The sequence below is a fragment of the Megalobrama amblycephala genome, linkage group LG10 (assembly GCF_018812025.1).
Source record: "Megalobrama amblycephala isolate DHTTF-2021 linkage group LG10, ASM1881202v1, whole genome shotgun sequence".
In the NCBI taxonomy this organism is placed as follows: Eukaryota; Metazoa; Chordata; class Actinopteri; order Cypriniformes; family Xenocyprididae; genus Megalobrama; species Megalobrama amblycephala.
The window spans coordinates 30477797-30493925 of record NC_063053.1 but is presented as its reverse complement, the minus strand read 5'-3'; the positions used below and the strand labels follow the sequence as shown (position 1 = coordinate 30493925).

General features: G+C 36.4%; 1 protein-coding gene across 4 annotated transcripts in view; it reads left to right on the top strand.

The window, feature by feature from the left end:
• Window positions 1-16129, top strand: part of LOC125277342 (collagen alpha-1(XIX) chain) — a 230833-nt gene that overhangs the window by 18935 nt on the left and 195769 nt on the right. For 2 of the 4 annotated variants that reach the window (XM_048205746.1, XM_048205747.1), the window contains exons 5-9: window positions 1162-1285; window positions 1515-1790; window positions 2064-2144; window positions 6537-6656; window positions 7025-7087. In XM_048205746.1, the coding sequence (XP_048061703.1) occupies window positions 1162-1285; window positions 1515-1790; window positions 2064-2144; window positions 6537-6656; window positions 7025-7087 (664 nt within the window). The remainder of the gene's footprint in view (window positions 1-1161; window positions 1286-1514; window positions 1791-2063; window positions 2145-6536; window positions 6657-7024; window positions 7088-16129) is intronic. The other 2 variants (XM_048205748.1, XM_048205749.1) reach the window with 2 other exon arrangements.

The following is a 16129-nucleotide window of genomic DNA, read 5'->3' as shown; positions in this document are numbered from 1 at the left end:
TTGAACTTTCTATTCATCAAAGAGTCCTGAAAAACTGTATCACGGTTTCCACAAAAATATTAAAGGTGCCCTAGATTCAAAAATTGAATTTACCTCGGCATAGTTGAATAACAAGAGATCAGTACATGGAAAAGACATGCATTGAGTTTCAAACTCCATTGTTTCCTCCTTCTTATATAAATCTCAATTGTTTAAAAGACCTCCGAAGAACGGGTGAATCTCAACATAACACAGACTGTTACGTAACTGTCGGGGTGTACGCCCCCAATATTTGCATATGCCAGCCCATGTTCCCAGCATTATGAAAGGCATTAGACAAGGGCAGCCAGTAACGTCTGGATCTGTGCACAGCAGAATCAGCAGACTAGGTAAGCAAGCAAGGCCAATAGTGAAAAATGGCAGATGGAGCAATAATAACTGACATGATCCATGATATCATGATATTTTTAGTGATATTTGTAAATTGTCTTTCTAAATGTTTCGTTAGCATGTTGCTAATGTAGGCTACTGTTGGTTAAAGTTACCATTGTTTCGTACTGTATTCACAGAGACGAGAGTCGTCGCTATTTTCATTTTTTAACACTTGCAGTCTTTATAATTCATAAACACAACTTCATTCTTTATAAATCTCTCCAACAGTGTAGCTTTAGCTTTAGCCACGGAGTACTATCAAACTCATTCAGAATCAAATATAAACACCCAAATAAATACTATACTCAAAGGAATCGATGCATGCATGCAGTATGCATGACGAACATCTTGTAAAGATCCATTTGAGGGTTATATTAGCTGTGTGAACTTTGAAATGCACTGTATTATAGAGTCGCGAGCTCGATGGGCAGGGAGCACGAGATTTAAAGGGCCAGCAGCCCCTGAATCTGTGCATAGTTAATGATGCCCCAAAATAGGCAGTTAAAAAAATTAATAAAAAAAAATCTATGGTGTATTTTGAGCTGAAACTTCACAGACACATTCAGGGGACACCTTGAACTTATATTACATCTTGTAAAAAAACGTTTGATGGTACCTTTAAGTAGTACAAACGTTTATTAATATTATTTCACTGTTTTACTGTTTTTACTTGACATTTTATTCAAGCCTTAATTGGTAAGTATAAGAAACTTACTTACTCTTACTTACTTTTGTGTCTCTTGTCTAAAGATCTGTGTTCCCAAATGGACTTTCTCATGAATACTCCATTATTGCCACGTTCCGGCTCAGAAAAACCACAAAGAAAGATCGCTGGTTTGTTCTCCAGATCTTTGATAAAAGTGGAGATACACAGGTATGCAAAAGATCCAAGAATTTAGATTTTATTTCTTTTTATCTGTAAAATAGACATTGATCAATCAGGGTATGCTCAAAACCAATATCTGCTGCAAGACTGACAAAATGATCATTATTTAAATGGTTCTCTTTTGCAAAGTCAATCTCTTCTGACTTCAGTCAGCTTATCTCATTAACTGTCTTAATGAGCCACTAATGTTCATCTCTTTTTTTCCTACTTCATTTAGGTGTCATTAATAGTGGATGGGGCTAAAAAAACAGTAGAGTTTTTAGCTCAGGGTTTTCTGAAGAACAGCCTCCTGTACATCTTCAAGAACCGAGACCTTCATGCCCTCTTCGATCGACAGTTTCACAAGCTGGGTGTTTCTGTCGAGAGCAACGCCGTCTCCATCTACCTGGACTGCAAATTAATTGAACGTCAGGTGACCGCTGAAAGGTCTGGCATGGAAGTCAGCGGACGCACCTTCATCACCACTCGAGTGGAGGATGGACGTCCAGTGGATGTGAGTTTTGGACAGAGGTTCTCATCATTGGTCATAAATGAGGCTACACTCAGTCGCTAAAGCTGAATATGAATGCAAACGCTTGGTACAGTTAGTGAATGCGAAAGCTCCCTCAAATGATGATAGAAAGCACTCATAAATTTAAGGGAACTTCACTAACTTAAGTCTGAACCTGATGCAGGTCAAAATTGAATAAGGTTTACTGAAAATCTGTTGTATTCATTTATCAGTTATGTGTGTTCATGCAAATAAATGTCAGTTTTACCTTTGCAGATTGAGCTTCAAGAGATTCTGATCTTCTGTGATGCTAGAATAGCCGACCTGGACAGATGCTGCGATTCTCCTGGAGTTACGGTAAGATGTTCAGGTTTATGGTGCTGCATTGTTCATGATACAGACTCTGTGATCCTTCCTAACTGACTGTAAACTAAGCCCATAATTTTCTGCACTAAACTTGAAGGCTTGGCATATTCATAAAATAAAATCTCAGCAGGCCAGTCACATTTTAACACTGCTTTTGAATAACATTATTCTTTCAGGGAATGTGTGAAAGATTGAACTGTCTCTTTTTGTTTTATCATTTGTGTTTTCAAAGGCTCTGTTCCAAAATCAAGTGAGCTACCTTGCTGTCTACTGCCTACATAGACAGCTTCCTCACAAGGGCTCATGTGGTGGTTTTGTTTGAGTAATAGACTAAAGTTTAAGGCATGGTCTGAAAATTTCAGTTTTTGGTGTATATTTATAATAATCTTTCTCATTTCCTTTGCTGTTTTCAGTGTTTTTTTAATTTTTTTTTTACTGATCTCATTGCAGTGCATTATAGGATTTATTCTCTGTGATGGATATATTTACATGTGTTCATTTAGGAGACGCTTTTGTACAAAGCGGCTTACAATTGAGGAATACAAGAGATTCATCATAAAGAGGCAATAAACCCAAGAAGTGCTAGCAATACAAAGTTTCAGCCATCACTCAGGATAGTCCAAGCTAGAATAGGGAGGAATAAGAAATAGTGAGAGCATAGAAAAAGTAATATAGTGAAGTAGATAGTGAAATAGTTTATTTATTTATTTTTAAGGGTTAGTTCACCCTAAAATGAAAATGAAGTCATCATTTACTCACCCTGGTGGTGTTCTAATGCCGAATGCCCTTCTTTCTTTTATGGACCACAAAAGGAGAATTATAAAAAAAAAAAAAAAATGTCCTGCTTACACTTGTCCATATAATGGCAGTGAATTAGCGACCAGCATCAAGCTTTTTAAAGGTGCCCTAGATTCAGAATTTGAATTTACCTCAGCATAGTTGAATAACAAGAGTTCTGTACATGGAAAAGACATACATTGAGTTTAAAACTCCATTGCTTTCTCTTTCTTATGTAAATCTCATTTGTTTAAAAGACTTCCGGAAAAAACGCGGATCTCAACATAACACCGACTGTTACGTAACAGTCGGGGTGTACGCCCCAATATTTGCATATGCCAGCCCATGTTCCCAACATTATGAAAGGCATTAGACAAGGGCAGCCAGTAACGTCTGGATCTGCACAGGTGAATCATCAGACTAGGTAAGCAAGCAAGAACAACAGCGAAAATGGCAGATGGAGCAATAATAACTGACATGATCCATGATAGCATGATATTTTTAGTGATATTTGTAAATTGTCTTTCTAAATGTTTCGTTAGCATGTTGCTAATGTACTGTTAAATGAGGTTAAAGTTACCATCGTTTCTTACTGTATTCACGGAGACAAGAGCCGTCGCTATTTTCATTTTTAAACACTTGCAGTCTGTATAATGCAGAAACACAACTTCATTCTTTATAAATCTCTCCAACAGTGTAGCATTAGCCGTTAGCCACGGAGCACAGCCTCAAACTCATAGAGAATCAAATATAAACATCAAAATAAATACTTTACTTACATAATTCGAAGCATGCATACAGCATGCACGACGAACATCTTGTAAAGATCCATTTGAGGGTTATATTAGCTGTGTGAACTTTGTAAATGTGCTGTAATATAATCGAGAGCTCGTGTGGCAGGGAGCACGCGAATTAAAGGGGCGGCGCGCTGAAAAAATCAGTGCATAGTTAATGATGCCCCAAAATAGGCAGTTAAAAAAAATTATTTAAAAAAATCTATGGGGTAGTTTTGAGCTGAAACTTCACAGACACATTCAGGGGACACCTTAGACTTATATTACATCTTGTGAAAAAGCATTCTTGGGCACCTTTAAAAAAGACACAAAAGTATCATAGAATGATCCCATGTGACGTGCCGTATATTTCAAGTGTTCTGGGGTTATACGATAGGGTTTAGTAAAAAATGAATAGAAATTTAATGTATTATTTAACAATAATTATTTAAATAATAATTTCTAGGCAATGTAATTTATGTCATGTTTTTGTTCATTTTGATTTCTCACAACTTGTGTGTTTTATCTGGGCAAGACGGAGTGAACTGCGGTGCTTTATAACGAGTCTCACGAATGCTCGCGTCACTCGGCCGTGCACAGAAGACCAATGGCCAAGGTCAAGAATTTCATTAAATAATACATTAAAGGATTAGTTCATCCAAAAATTAAATTTGTCATTATTTACTCACCCTCATGTGAGACCTTGGTTCATCTTCGGAACACAAATTAAGATATTTTTGATGAAATCCAAGAGCTTTCTGACCTCCCTGTACACAGCAACATCATAACCAATTTCAAGACCCAGAAAGGTAGTAAAGTCATCGTTAAAATAGTCCATGTGACCACAGTGGTTCAACCTTAATGTTATATAGCGCCGAGAATACTTTTTGTGCGCAGAAAATAAAAACTAAAATTACGACTTTATTCAACAATTTCTGTTGATGTTATAAACACAGTGCAGCACTTCCGGGTTGTACAGCATCAGCCATTACTGAGCTGGTGTTCTTACGTAGAACCTGGAAACACTGCATTGTGTTTACAACAGCATAGGGGACGTTGTTGTTTTTTTGTTGTTTTTTTTTGGTGAACTATCCCTTTAAGTGCTCATGGAAGAGATGGAAAAGTTCTCAGCTGCTTCTTGAAAATTGTTTGGAATTGGCTAACTGGATGGGGTTTGGAAGATCATTCCACCAGCACGAAATGAAAATGTTCTCGAGAGTGATTTTGTGCTTCTCTGTGATGGCACCACAAGGTGCCGCTCACTTACCGACCGCAGGTTCCTGGAGGGCATGTAGACAAATCAGAGAGACCTGTGGTCTTTCTGCAGGCAAGCAACAATGTCTTGAACCTGATGCGCCCGGAGGCCAGCACAAATAGATAAACAGCGGTGTGATATGGGCTCTTTTGTGTTTGTTGCCTCAGAATTTGGCCTAAAGAATGTATTCTACCTTTTGAAACTGTCTTAAAATGCTGTCCACATAGGCATTGAAGTAGGTTTTGGAACAGAGCCATAGCAATATCCGTGTATTGTTCTTGGACTGAATGTTTCTACTGTGGACAAAGCCCTTGAGGGCATCCTTTTAGCTCGAGTTGCTCCGGTCAATAATTTCTGAGTAATTAAAGGCAACATACTGTCTTAAACGATTGGATTAGAGAAAATCCACATCCCTGCTCAATGTTGTAATTGGTACATGGTCTTTACAATTGTGTGCTAATCCCCCTTCTCAGCATTTGGGATAATGTTTCCTTAGCATTTTCCACATGGAAGTGGAATGGTCCAAGTGGCCAACAGGGCCGGTCACATAATTAGGCAAAACATTTGACCATCTCTTTAGGGGCCACAGTTTACTGAGCCAGTTTTATTGGGGTAAGAGTAGGGATGGGGATATTAAGATTCCAGTCGTGAATCTGTACTAATAAATGTATTAAAAAACGGTAGTCTGTATGTATTGGATTCACTGAAAAGAACTGGCTCATAATCTACAGAGCCCCTAAAGGGACATGGTGAAGGGAAAAAATATGAGATGGGAGGAAAAATTATTTGTCAGTGCTTTTCCCTTCTCTCACAAATGTTTTTTGTTCCCCCTTTTTTTTTTTTTGTTCCCCCTCTCAAAAAACACCAAACGTTTTGCGAGCGAATGCAGTTTCTCGGGGGAACGCAAAAGTTTTTGCGAGTGAACGCAAAGTTTCTCAGAGGAACACAAAAGTTTTTGCGAGGGAATGCAAAGTTTCTGGGGGGAACAAAAGCATTGACTAATTTTTCCTCCCATCTCTTTTTTTTTTTTTTCCCACCACAATGTCCCTTTAGGGGCTCCATAGGAATCAGGCTATATGGTTTCTGTGGTTTTGTTTCAGTAAAAATAACTTGTCATTCAGGTTTAGCAAAATTGTCTGACTATTTTTTCAATTAATTCCAAATGATTCAGAGAGCTTTCTTTTAAACGGAAAAATTTGAAGTGGTTTCTCACTCAGGAAAACGTAAACCAAATACTATAGGACACAGAGAACAGAAGAGTGCTGGAAGAAAAATGTTTGTAATATACAGTATATGTACTCTTTAATGTTGCACAGTAATGCTGATTTTTTTTTTTTTTACAAATACTCTTCCCAAAGTCATCAGAATTGAAATCTTATTAATAACTTTACTGATATATTTACCACAACAGTTTGCCAGTGTTGAGCATTTCACAAGAATATGCACGCATGCACTATGCACATACTAATGTAGAAAATCCCCCACATATCCCATTCAAAGCATATAATTGATTATCTTGGTCTACATTTGAATAATTTAACACTGGTTCATGTATTTCTTTATTTTCAATCTGACCAGTGTGAACCTGTAGTAACCCACAACCCCACAGCGGCCCCACTGGTCACAGGATACCTCCACAGAATGCTGTCCATGCCAGCTCAGCTCCCCACCGACCGATGCCACTGTCCCGCTCTGAAGGTAAAGTTAAACCATGAAAGCATTCTTAAAATGAGCGAGTTAGCACTCCACAATGGATCCTGCGGTAATGCCGCATGCAAAATGAATGGCCAATTAAAGCACATTTATGCCAGTCCGTATACCTGGATGACAGCCAGAGGCAGAAATAAAAGCTTATTAGAAGCAATTTAGCACAAATAAGGGGGTGTTTGGGCACAGACATGCACTTCATCAGTGGGTGATGCTCAGCTAATCTCTTCTGAAGTACAAAGAGCCAGAGTTCAGGCTAGGACTCCTCTTTGAATTTTGATCACAGTGTTTTAGACCTGATACAGAGAGCCGATTTAGCATATTAACATTGCATAATGTAACTTGTGTGTATTTGAAAGGGGGATCAAGGGCTTCCGGTTTTGGCAGGACATTCTGGACAAAAGGGAGATAAAGGAGACATGGTAAGGAATGGGTTTCATCAATCACACATTGATTTTTTTTATTTTTTATTTTTTTTAATAACACAAAATTGCTTAGTTCTTTGTTCATTGACATTTAATAGATTTTTCTTTTAAAAGACATGACAAGAGTGCATGTGCATTAAGATTCACAATTTCTGGTTTACAGTACAAGTTACTAAAGTTGCTTTATGGCAGTTTTCTTGTCATTTATTATAAACTTTGTGGCACACTTTAGTTCATTAGCTTTTATCGGAAGTTATTATTATCCCAACATATTTAATGCGATATTTTGGCTTCTCTGTAGTCTTAAGGATATTGGCAGTAAATAGACATGTTCCCTTTCTTGTGTCACTTAGAGATTGGAGCTACTGCAAGAATGATTGGAATGCATACAAATGAACAGCTGATGATATGTTTGTTAAAGACAAATGGTCTTTAAGGTCATTAGTCTAATTAGTTTGTTGTGTTTTGGAATAGAGACGTTTCTTGACAAGAACCACTTGCTTAGTTTGGGATGGGAAATTCGGAATACCTTTTGGGAACAAACAGCCAATAAATTGCACTCCTATAGGACCAACTTCTGAGAAATGTTGCTTTACTTTCTACATAATTAATGCAGCTGCTGCCAAAATTGTTCTTTGTTTTTAAATCCGGTAGGAAATGAGACTACAGTTGTTCTATTGATCTTTTTAAAATGATCCTACACAACACAGTTACATTACTGTATAGCCTGTGTTGCAAACGCAGACCACATATATGAAATTTATCAGACAAATGTCTGTTCAATTAATTGCTCTGTTTAAACAATGAAGTTTTGCATATATTTTGCAGTAGGTGTTAACTGTCGACTGGAGTTTGTTATATTATTGCATTTTGTGGCTCCTGCACCTTCAGATGTCACATTTTTCAGTGATTGAATCCTCAACGAATGGCTGTTCAATGTCAAACTATATGTGTTTTTATCAAATATGATGCAGTACTTTCTCAATCTAATAGAATACAGGACAAGTGTAATTACTTTTGGAACAAGAACATGACATTCTGTTAATAGCATATTGAATTTATGATGCATTTCAAAGACATTGTATCAGATCTGTGAATGTAACATTTTAATAGAGGCCTGCTGAAGGTGAAAGTGAATTTTATTGTGTTCAGGGTGCCTCTATGCTTGATAAAAATCATTGTTTTGGCTACTGGAATCTCAAATATTGTTACAGTGTATGGGCAGATAATTGGATAATTCAGCATTTCATGACACTCAGGGCTATTGTTTTCTTTTTTTTTTTGAATCGCTGTACTGTAGATGTGCATGCTCAGGTTCTCAAATTGTCATGGCTGGAATGCTACATAGCTCCTGTGGAATAAGTTGACAATCCCATGGGATATTCTAGGATCAGGTTTAATGCTTGTCGGAGACTCAAATCTCCACTTGCAGTAGTTTAAAGTCAATAGGTCATCACGGGGAATTTAGTCTTCCATTGTCCTATTTTAGAATGAAACACTCTTGCATATCTGCCTCTGACTTTCGTCTTGTCACAGTAGGGCGGTCGTTAATCAGCGCTCGGTGTCAGAACTGTTGGGATACACTTAAATTGTTGCCCCTTGTTCGTGATATATTAGACAAAAGGGACATTACCATTCTACTAGATAGCATTTTATTGGACAAAGAAACTATATAAACCTCAGTGAACAAGTCATTTTTTAGGAGAATTCTTAAATTTGACTTTGATTACCTGGTGGACATTTAGACACTTATTTTGTTGCCATTTTCTCATTTAAAGTGAAATATTTTTGCACTGGTCTGGTAGGGCTGGACGATTAATCGAAAAGTAATCGAAACAAAAATTCAGAACCTCTAACTGCCGTAATTTTCCCATGTCAGTTATTTCGTTTTTTTTATCCTGTTAATACTTTCCCCTAAACAATCATGTGACTCCGCCCCATCCAGTCAGTGGCATCATGGAAGCAACATGGAGGCGAACTCGAATGGCGAGTCAACCAGTGTTGCCAAGTCCGTGGTTTTCCCGTGGAATTGAGCTACTTTAACGCTGTTGCCGCGGGTTGAAGCAACCCCAAATAACATGATATTTGGCTCCTGGAATGTGAATTTTACCAACAGAAACCCCACCAAAAACGTGGATTTTACCCCCCAGAACTTGATTTTTACCGGGGGACCCCACACCCCCACTCCCCAAAATGTAATTGGGCTAATTTTGAGTTGAAATTGAGCGGGTTTTGTTGTGAAAACCTATCAACACACAGAAACAAGATCACTTTTGCTTGTGTCTTCACTAAACTTTTTCAATGGCATGTGTTTTAAGGCTTGCCAGTTTAAAATTACTGCTGATGTAGAGCTGTTAGGTCAGAGCACTTTTTCATTAGGAAAAAATATCCCACCTTTAATAGTCAAACAAATTTATAGTACAAACCATGTCAGTGAACTATGAGGGCAAAAAAAAAAAATGTAATGTTCATTAATCGTAATGGAGGTAAAATGTTCAATTAATCGAGATTTTGAATTTAGGTCATATCGTCCAGCTCTACAGTCTGGACACACTAAGAGTTCACAAATATGGACTAAAAGACACAAACCTTAGATTTTTAAATACATTTTTTGAGTGTTATTTTGTTAGCTGTTATTGTCTAGTATCAATTATTCATACATTTTTGCCTTATGGCTGTTATCTTGTCTTGTTGCTCGCTCATTAATCAACATTCACTGTCAAAATAGTCTGGACACACTTAATTTGTTGCCCATATTAGTTCTTCTGAATGTGTATTATGATTAGATGCCAAATGAAAAGGATGATTCCATGAAAGTTGGCACTCATTAATTGGATGTTAAGTTTTGTAAACAGATTATAATGAATTTCTGCCCAAGCTCATTTTAACAACTTACTTTTCACTATAAGAACCTATAAAACTGTTTGACACAACTTTCCTGTGTATTTTCTATAGATATAGTCAGTAGCTTTTGTTTACATCACAGCAGTGTACCATTTTCTATTGCTAAAGCTACACTTAGCAATTTTACTAGACAAAAGCCTTTTTTTAATTTCAATTGCATAGTAAAATTCCATCAAATTAAATTGAATAATCCTTCATATTATGAATTAAGAATTTTAAAGGAGTAAAAAAAACTAGAGCTTAATAAAACATTTTGTATAAATCTTAATGGAACTAGGGAATTGACCATTTAGTTTGTGATTTTGTATTCATAAATTGTAAACGTATTTAATTTATTTATTTAATTTATGAATACAAATCACATAAACTGGTATCTTTTAGTAGTGTGCTGGCATATATCGTTGGCCTAATAAACACAAACTAAAAGCCACAAATCTTAGATTTTTATTTCATGGCGTCTTTATGTAAATGATTGTTGTGGTTACATAAGCCTATTGTGTGTATTTGCCACATTTACATTAAACTCATAATTCAAAACTCATGAGAATCTAAGCCTCATGTTTCAGAGGTTGTTTAAGCCAAAAGGCTCATCTCCAGCATTAGGAGAAGAATCAGGCCTGCATTTTTGCTATGTGGAAACTGAAAATGCATTACAGATAAACGAAGCACATGCATTTCACGACTGGTGGTATTTTCGGTGTCTCCCGCTGACTCTCTCCTCTTATTGCTTCCTCAAAGAGAAACATTTGAATATCATAGACTAGCAAGCTGGTATCAAACGGACATTTCAAGCTTTGTGTTGGCGATGTAATTTGTCAGCGACACACCATTCTTAGTGATGTTTTTTGTAGAAAAGAAATGCAAAGTTATGGAGGCAGGGAGGGATGGGAGGCATGCATATGTATTAGTACAGGCTAGATTTACTGCAGCACAGTGAATGGAAAAGTGGGAAAAAAATCTTATATTTATAGACTGCATGCAGAACTTATTTATTTTTTAAGTGTCTGTCTTTGAATTGCCTGATACTAGTATTTTTCACTATTGAGTTGCATGGTGTCTTGTGTACCATTCCTGTGTGCTAAAAAGTACGGAAGAGGATTAGGGCCAAGCAATAATAAAAAAATAAAACCATCTCGAGATTAAAGTTGTTAAATTTCGAGAAAAAAGTCTAAATAAAATGTCGAGAATAAACTCATTAAATTACAAGAAAAAACTCGTTAAATTACGAGAAAAAAGTCGAGATAAAATGTTGAGAATAAAGTCATTAAATTACGAGAATAAAGTCATTAAATTACAAGAAAAATATCATTAAATTTCGAGAAAAAAGTCAAGATAAAATGTTGACAATAAACTCATAATTTAATGAGTTTTTTCTCGTAATTTAATGACTTTTCTCAACATTTTATCTCAACTTTTTTCTCATAATTTAACGACTTTTTTCTCGTAATTTAATGAGGTTATTCTCAACATTTTATCTCGACTTTTTTTTCAAAATTTAACGAGTTTTTTCTCGTAATTTAACGAGTTTATTCTCAACATTTTATCTCGACTTTTTTCTCGAAATTTAACGAGTTTTTTCTCGTAATTTAGCGAGTTTATTCTCAACATTTTATCTCGATTTTTTTTTTTTTTTTTTTTTTTTTTTTTTTTTTCTTGTAATTTAATGACTTTATTCTCAACATTTTATCTCGACTTTTTTTTTCGAAATTTAACAACTTTAATCTCGAGATGGTTTTATTTTTTTATTATTGCTTGGCCCTAATCCTCTTCCTTAAAATAGTGCCTGTATTTTGCTTTTTGCATTTTTATTTTTTTTTAATTGACGACTAAGAATTTTACTCCTCATTATATTATATTATTTTAAAATGACCCTAATGCTTATCTTGAATTTGCAAGCATAATGTATGCTCAAACCAATTGTTTCTATGTTTAAGTATACTATTTGAAATCCGGTTCAATGAAACACTAGATGTATAAACTAGCCAATTAGTGTAATATGTTGTAATGCTACTAACCAACAGCCATTTAACTGCACTTACAAAATATTGTCATGATGGCCAAGTGTTTAATAGAAGCATTTGTGATGTGTATTAAATCTGCTAACAGAAAGGGTCTCTGACCGTGAACATAGTCACCTTTAACCCCAAAAGAGAAACGGAGTATAAAACTCTGCCAATTTGCAAGGTAGCGTACAGATATTACAGCGCTCGGCGATTACAGTGTTCTGAGCTATTAAGCTCACCGAATGTCACCCAAAGGTTAATTACAGTGACCTACACAAGAACACTTTTTGTGGATCACTTCGAATGGGTCTCTCAAAAGAGTTTGTACCCAGCGATGAGAATTGCCAGTCGCAATCGTGTTTCATGGATTGAGTGAAGTGGGATTAATCGCATGAGGGGTTCTGTTCAGAGCGAACCAGCATTTCTAGATCCTTAATACTAGCCAATGCACAACACGTCCAAAATGCAATTACCTGGGCTGGTTTTTTGTTATGGAGATGTACTTTCTAAACCACACTCCCTCCCTAAGAGCGCTCTCTCTCCTCCTGTAATCCAATATTCAACTATAACCAAAACGACGTGAGTGATTTTTGGGCAGCAAACCTGAATTCAGGGACCACCGGCATGCCTGAATTATTTATGAACTGGAGTAGTTGTTTTAATGGCATCGCAATTCATTAAAGCTTACTCAATATTGTTCTTTGTAAACTGATTAAAATCTAGGGAGTTTCAAGGTTATTTTTAGGTAAAATTGACAGCTTGAGTATAGTTTGATTGATAGACCCCATGGCTTACAAAATAGGACATTTTTTATTTTTTTCCCCCTCCACCAGTTCATTTCTTAGTGTGTACTGCAAATTTTAATAAACTTCCACTGTAAAAAAAAACAAAAACAAACTTTATTTAGCACATATCTTGTACAAGGAATAAACACAACATCTAGATCAGGGATGGGCAATTCCAGTCCTGGGGCTGTGTCTGAAATTACCCCCATACCCTCATTCATTTTTCCCTACATTAGTCCACCTATATAGTTTTCTTGAGGGAGTAAATGAGTGAATTCAGACACTGAGTGCGCCGGAAGGGCTGCCGCTTTTTCATAGTTTGTACTTATTGTTTGATGATTATTTGAAACTTAGCAAACTGGCAGCTCCAGTAGTAAGATGAAAAGATTTATCTTGAACTCTGTCATGAAAACTATGTATAAACCTTAAAGGTGCCATCGAACGTTTTTTTACAAGATGTAATATAAGTCTAAGGTGTCCCCTGAATGTGTCTGTGAAGTTTCAGCTCAAAATACCCTATAGATTTTTTTTAATAAATTTTTTTAACTGCCTATTTTGGGGCATCATTAACTATGCACCGATTCATGCTGCGGCCCCTTTAAATCGCGCGCTCTCCGCCCCCCTCTGAGCTGTTGACTATAATACAGTGCATTTACAAAGTTCACACAGCTAATATAACCCTCAAATGGATCTTTACAAGATGTTTGTCATGCATGCTGCACGCATACATTGATTCCTGTGAGTATAGTATTTATTTGGATGTTTACATTTGATTTTGAATGAGTTTGATAGTAGCTAGGCTGCAGCTAATGGGCTAAAGCTAACATTACACACTGTTGGAGAGATTTATAAAGAATGAAGATGTGTTTATGAATTATACAGACTGCAAGTGTTTAATAATGAAAATAACGATGGCTCGTCTCCGTGAATACAGTAAGAAACGATGGGAACTTTAACCTCATTTAACAGTACATTAGCAACATGCTAACGAAACATTTAGAAAGACAATTTAGAAATATCACTAAAAAATATCATGTAATCATGGATCATGTCAGTTATTATTGCTCCATCTGCCATTTTTCACTATTGTTCTTGCTTGCTTACCTAGTCTGATGATTCAGCTGTGCACAGATCCAGACGTCCTGCCCTTGTCTAATGCCTCGATCATGGGCTGGCATATGCAAATATTGGGGGCGTACACCCCGAATGTTACATAACAGTCGGTGTTATGTTGAGATTCGCCTGGTCTTTTAAACAAATGAGATTTATATAAGAAAGTGGAAACAATGGTGTTTTAGACTCACTGTATGTCATTTCCATGTACTGAACTCTTGTTATTTAACTATGCCGAGGAAAATTCAATTTTTAATTCTAGGGCACCTTTAATTAAACAATTTAATAATCAATTAAAAATGAATTTTTACCTGTATGATATTATGCTGTAGCCACATTGGACCAGCGGTTTGGAAAATGGATGAATGGATGATTCAGCTGCGGGCGCCATCTTGGGAATTCATTCAGTGTGACCATCACAGTGCATTATGGGTATTCTCTAGCCGTTTAGCTTACACCGGTTGTACTCATTATTGCTGTGCATTGTGGATTGAATGAATACACTCGATAACGTCTACTATGCTTTCGGACATCACTACAAATGGCTGTCCCCTCAAATAGTGCCCTATTTAAGGGTATGGGGGCAATTTTGGACACTGCTTATCAATCATGAAGACATTGATTAGCTTGTTCAGGTGTGTTTGATTAGTGTTGGAGCTAAACCAGAGATGGTCTTATTATTGGCAGATGTGAAGGTCTAGGGTTTTAACATTAGAGAAAAGGTAATGGCTAACTTGGATCACGTGAGGCACCTCAGCCTATTATATAATGGCAGTGACGTCAGTGGCCAGCGTTCCTGATGACGTTTTATGACAGTCAGTTACAATTTACTTTGCAAACAGTTTATTGTGGATTAGCATGTCTATCTTGTAAATAATGTTCTATATTTTGAGCTATGTTGCTAGTAAACCTACAGTACAACTGCAATGTTTGTGGAATGTGCTTTACTGAGCGTAAAAAAAGAATGTGAATTGCTCTTAGCTGCAGATTACTGGTCACTACATTGCGCATAAAACCACATTTAAGATTAGACTTGCATCTGTTCATTAAAAACAGCTTTATAGGGCGTACATAGCAGTGATACTTGTCACTAAAAATGTAATTGTAATTTAATTGTTGAAATCTGGAAGCCGTAGAAAGAATACATTTATAAAAATCTTTATATTTTGTTTACCTTCATTCATCACCTATTGCTACACATTTGCTGGTGGTAATGGCGTAAATGAGTCCTACCTGTCACATAGTAAAATCTACATATAGTTACCAACAAAAGTATTGTTTGGCGTAAAACATGTTTGAAGATTAGCAGACAGGCTGTCGAGTCATTAAAGGGTAAGTTCACCCAAAAATGAAAATTGTTATTAATTACTCACCTTCATGTCGTTCCACACCCGTAAGACCTTCGTTCATCTTCAAAACACAAATTAAGATATTTTTGGTGATAAATGAGGCCTGCATTGACAGCAAGACAGTTAACACTTTCAATGCCCAGAAAGCTACTAAAGACATATTTAAAACAGTTCATGTGACTACAGTGGTTTAACCTTAATGGTATGCAGCGACGAGAATACTTTTTGTACGCCAAAAAAACAAAATAACGACTTTATTCAACAATATCCAGTGATGTGCGATTTCAAAACACTGCTTTGTGAAGCTTCGAAGCTTAATGAATCATTAGTTTCGAATCAGTGGTTTCATGAAGCAGTGTTTTGAAATCGTCCATCAGTAGATATTGTTGAATAAAGTCGTTTTGTTTTTTTGGCGCACAAAAAGTATTCTCGTCACTCATAACATTAAGGTTGAACCAGTGTAGTCACATGAACTGCATCTGTAGTAGCTTTCTGGGCATCTGAAAGTGTTAATTATCTTGCTATCAATGCAGGCTGCACTGAGCCGTCAGATTTTATCCAAAATATCTTAATTTGTGTTCCAAAGATGAACGAAGGTCTTACGGGTGTGGAACAACATGAAGGTGAGTAATAAATTACAGAAATTTCATTTTTGGGTGAACTAACCCTTTAAATGAGAAGCTATTTTCTCACCAAAGCAGTTCATCCAGCATAGTGAAGCCTTTTAATTTGTCAATTATACTGAATTATAATTTAATTCAATATTCCAAAACCATGGCATCCTCAGAATATCCTTGCTAGTACTACACATGGACCACAGACTTGCAGTAGTTTTACTCTATTAACCTTGACTCTAATGTTCTCAGGCACATCAAACAAGGTTAC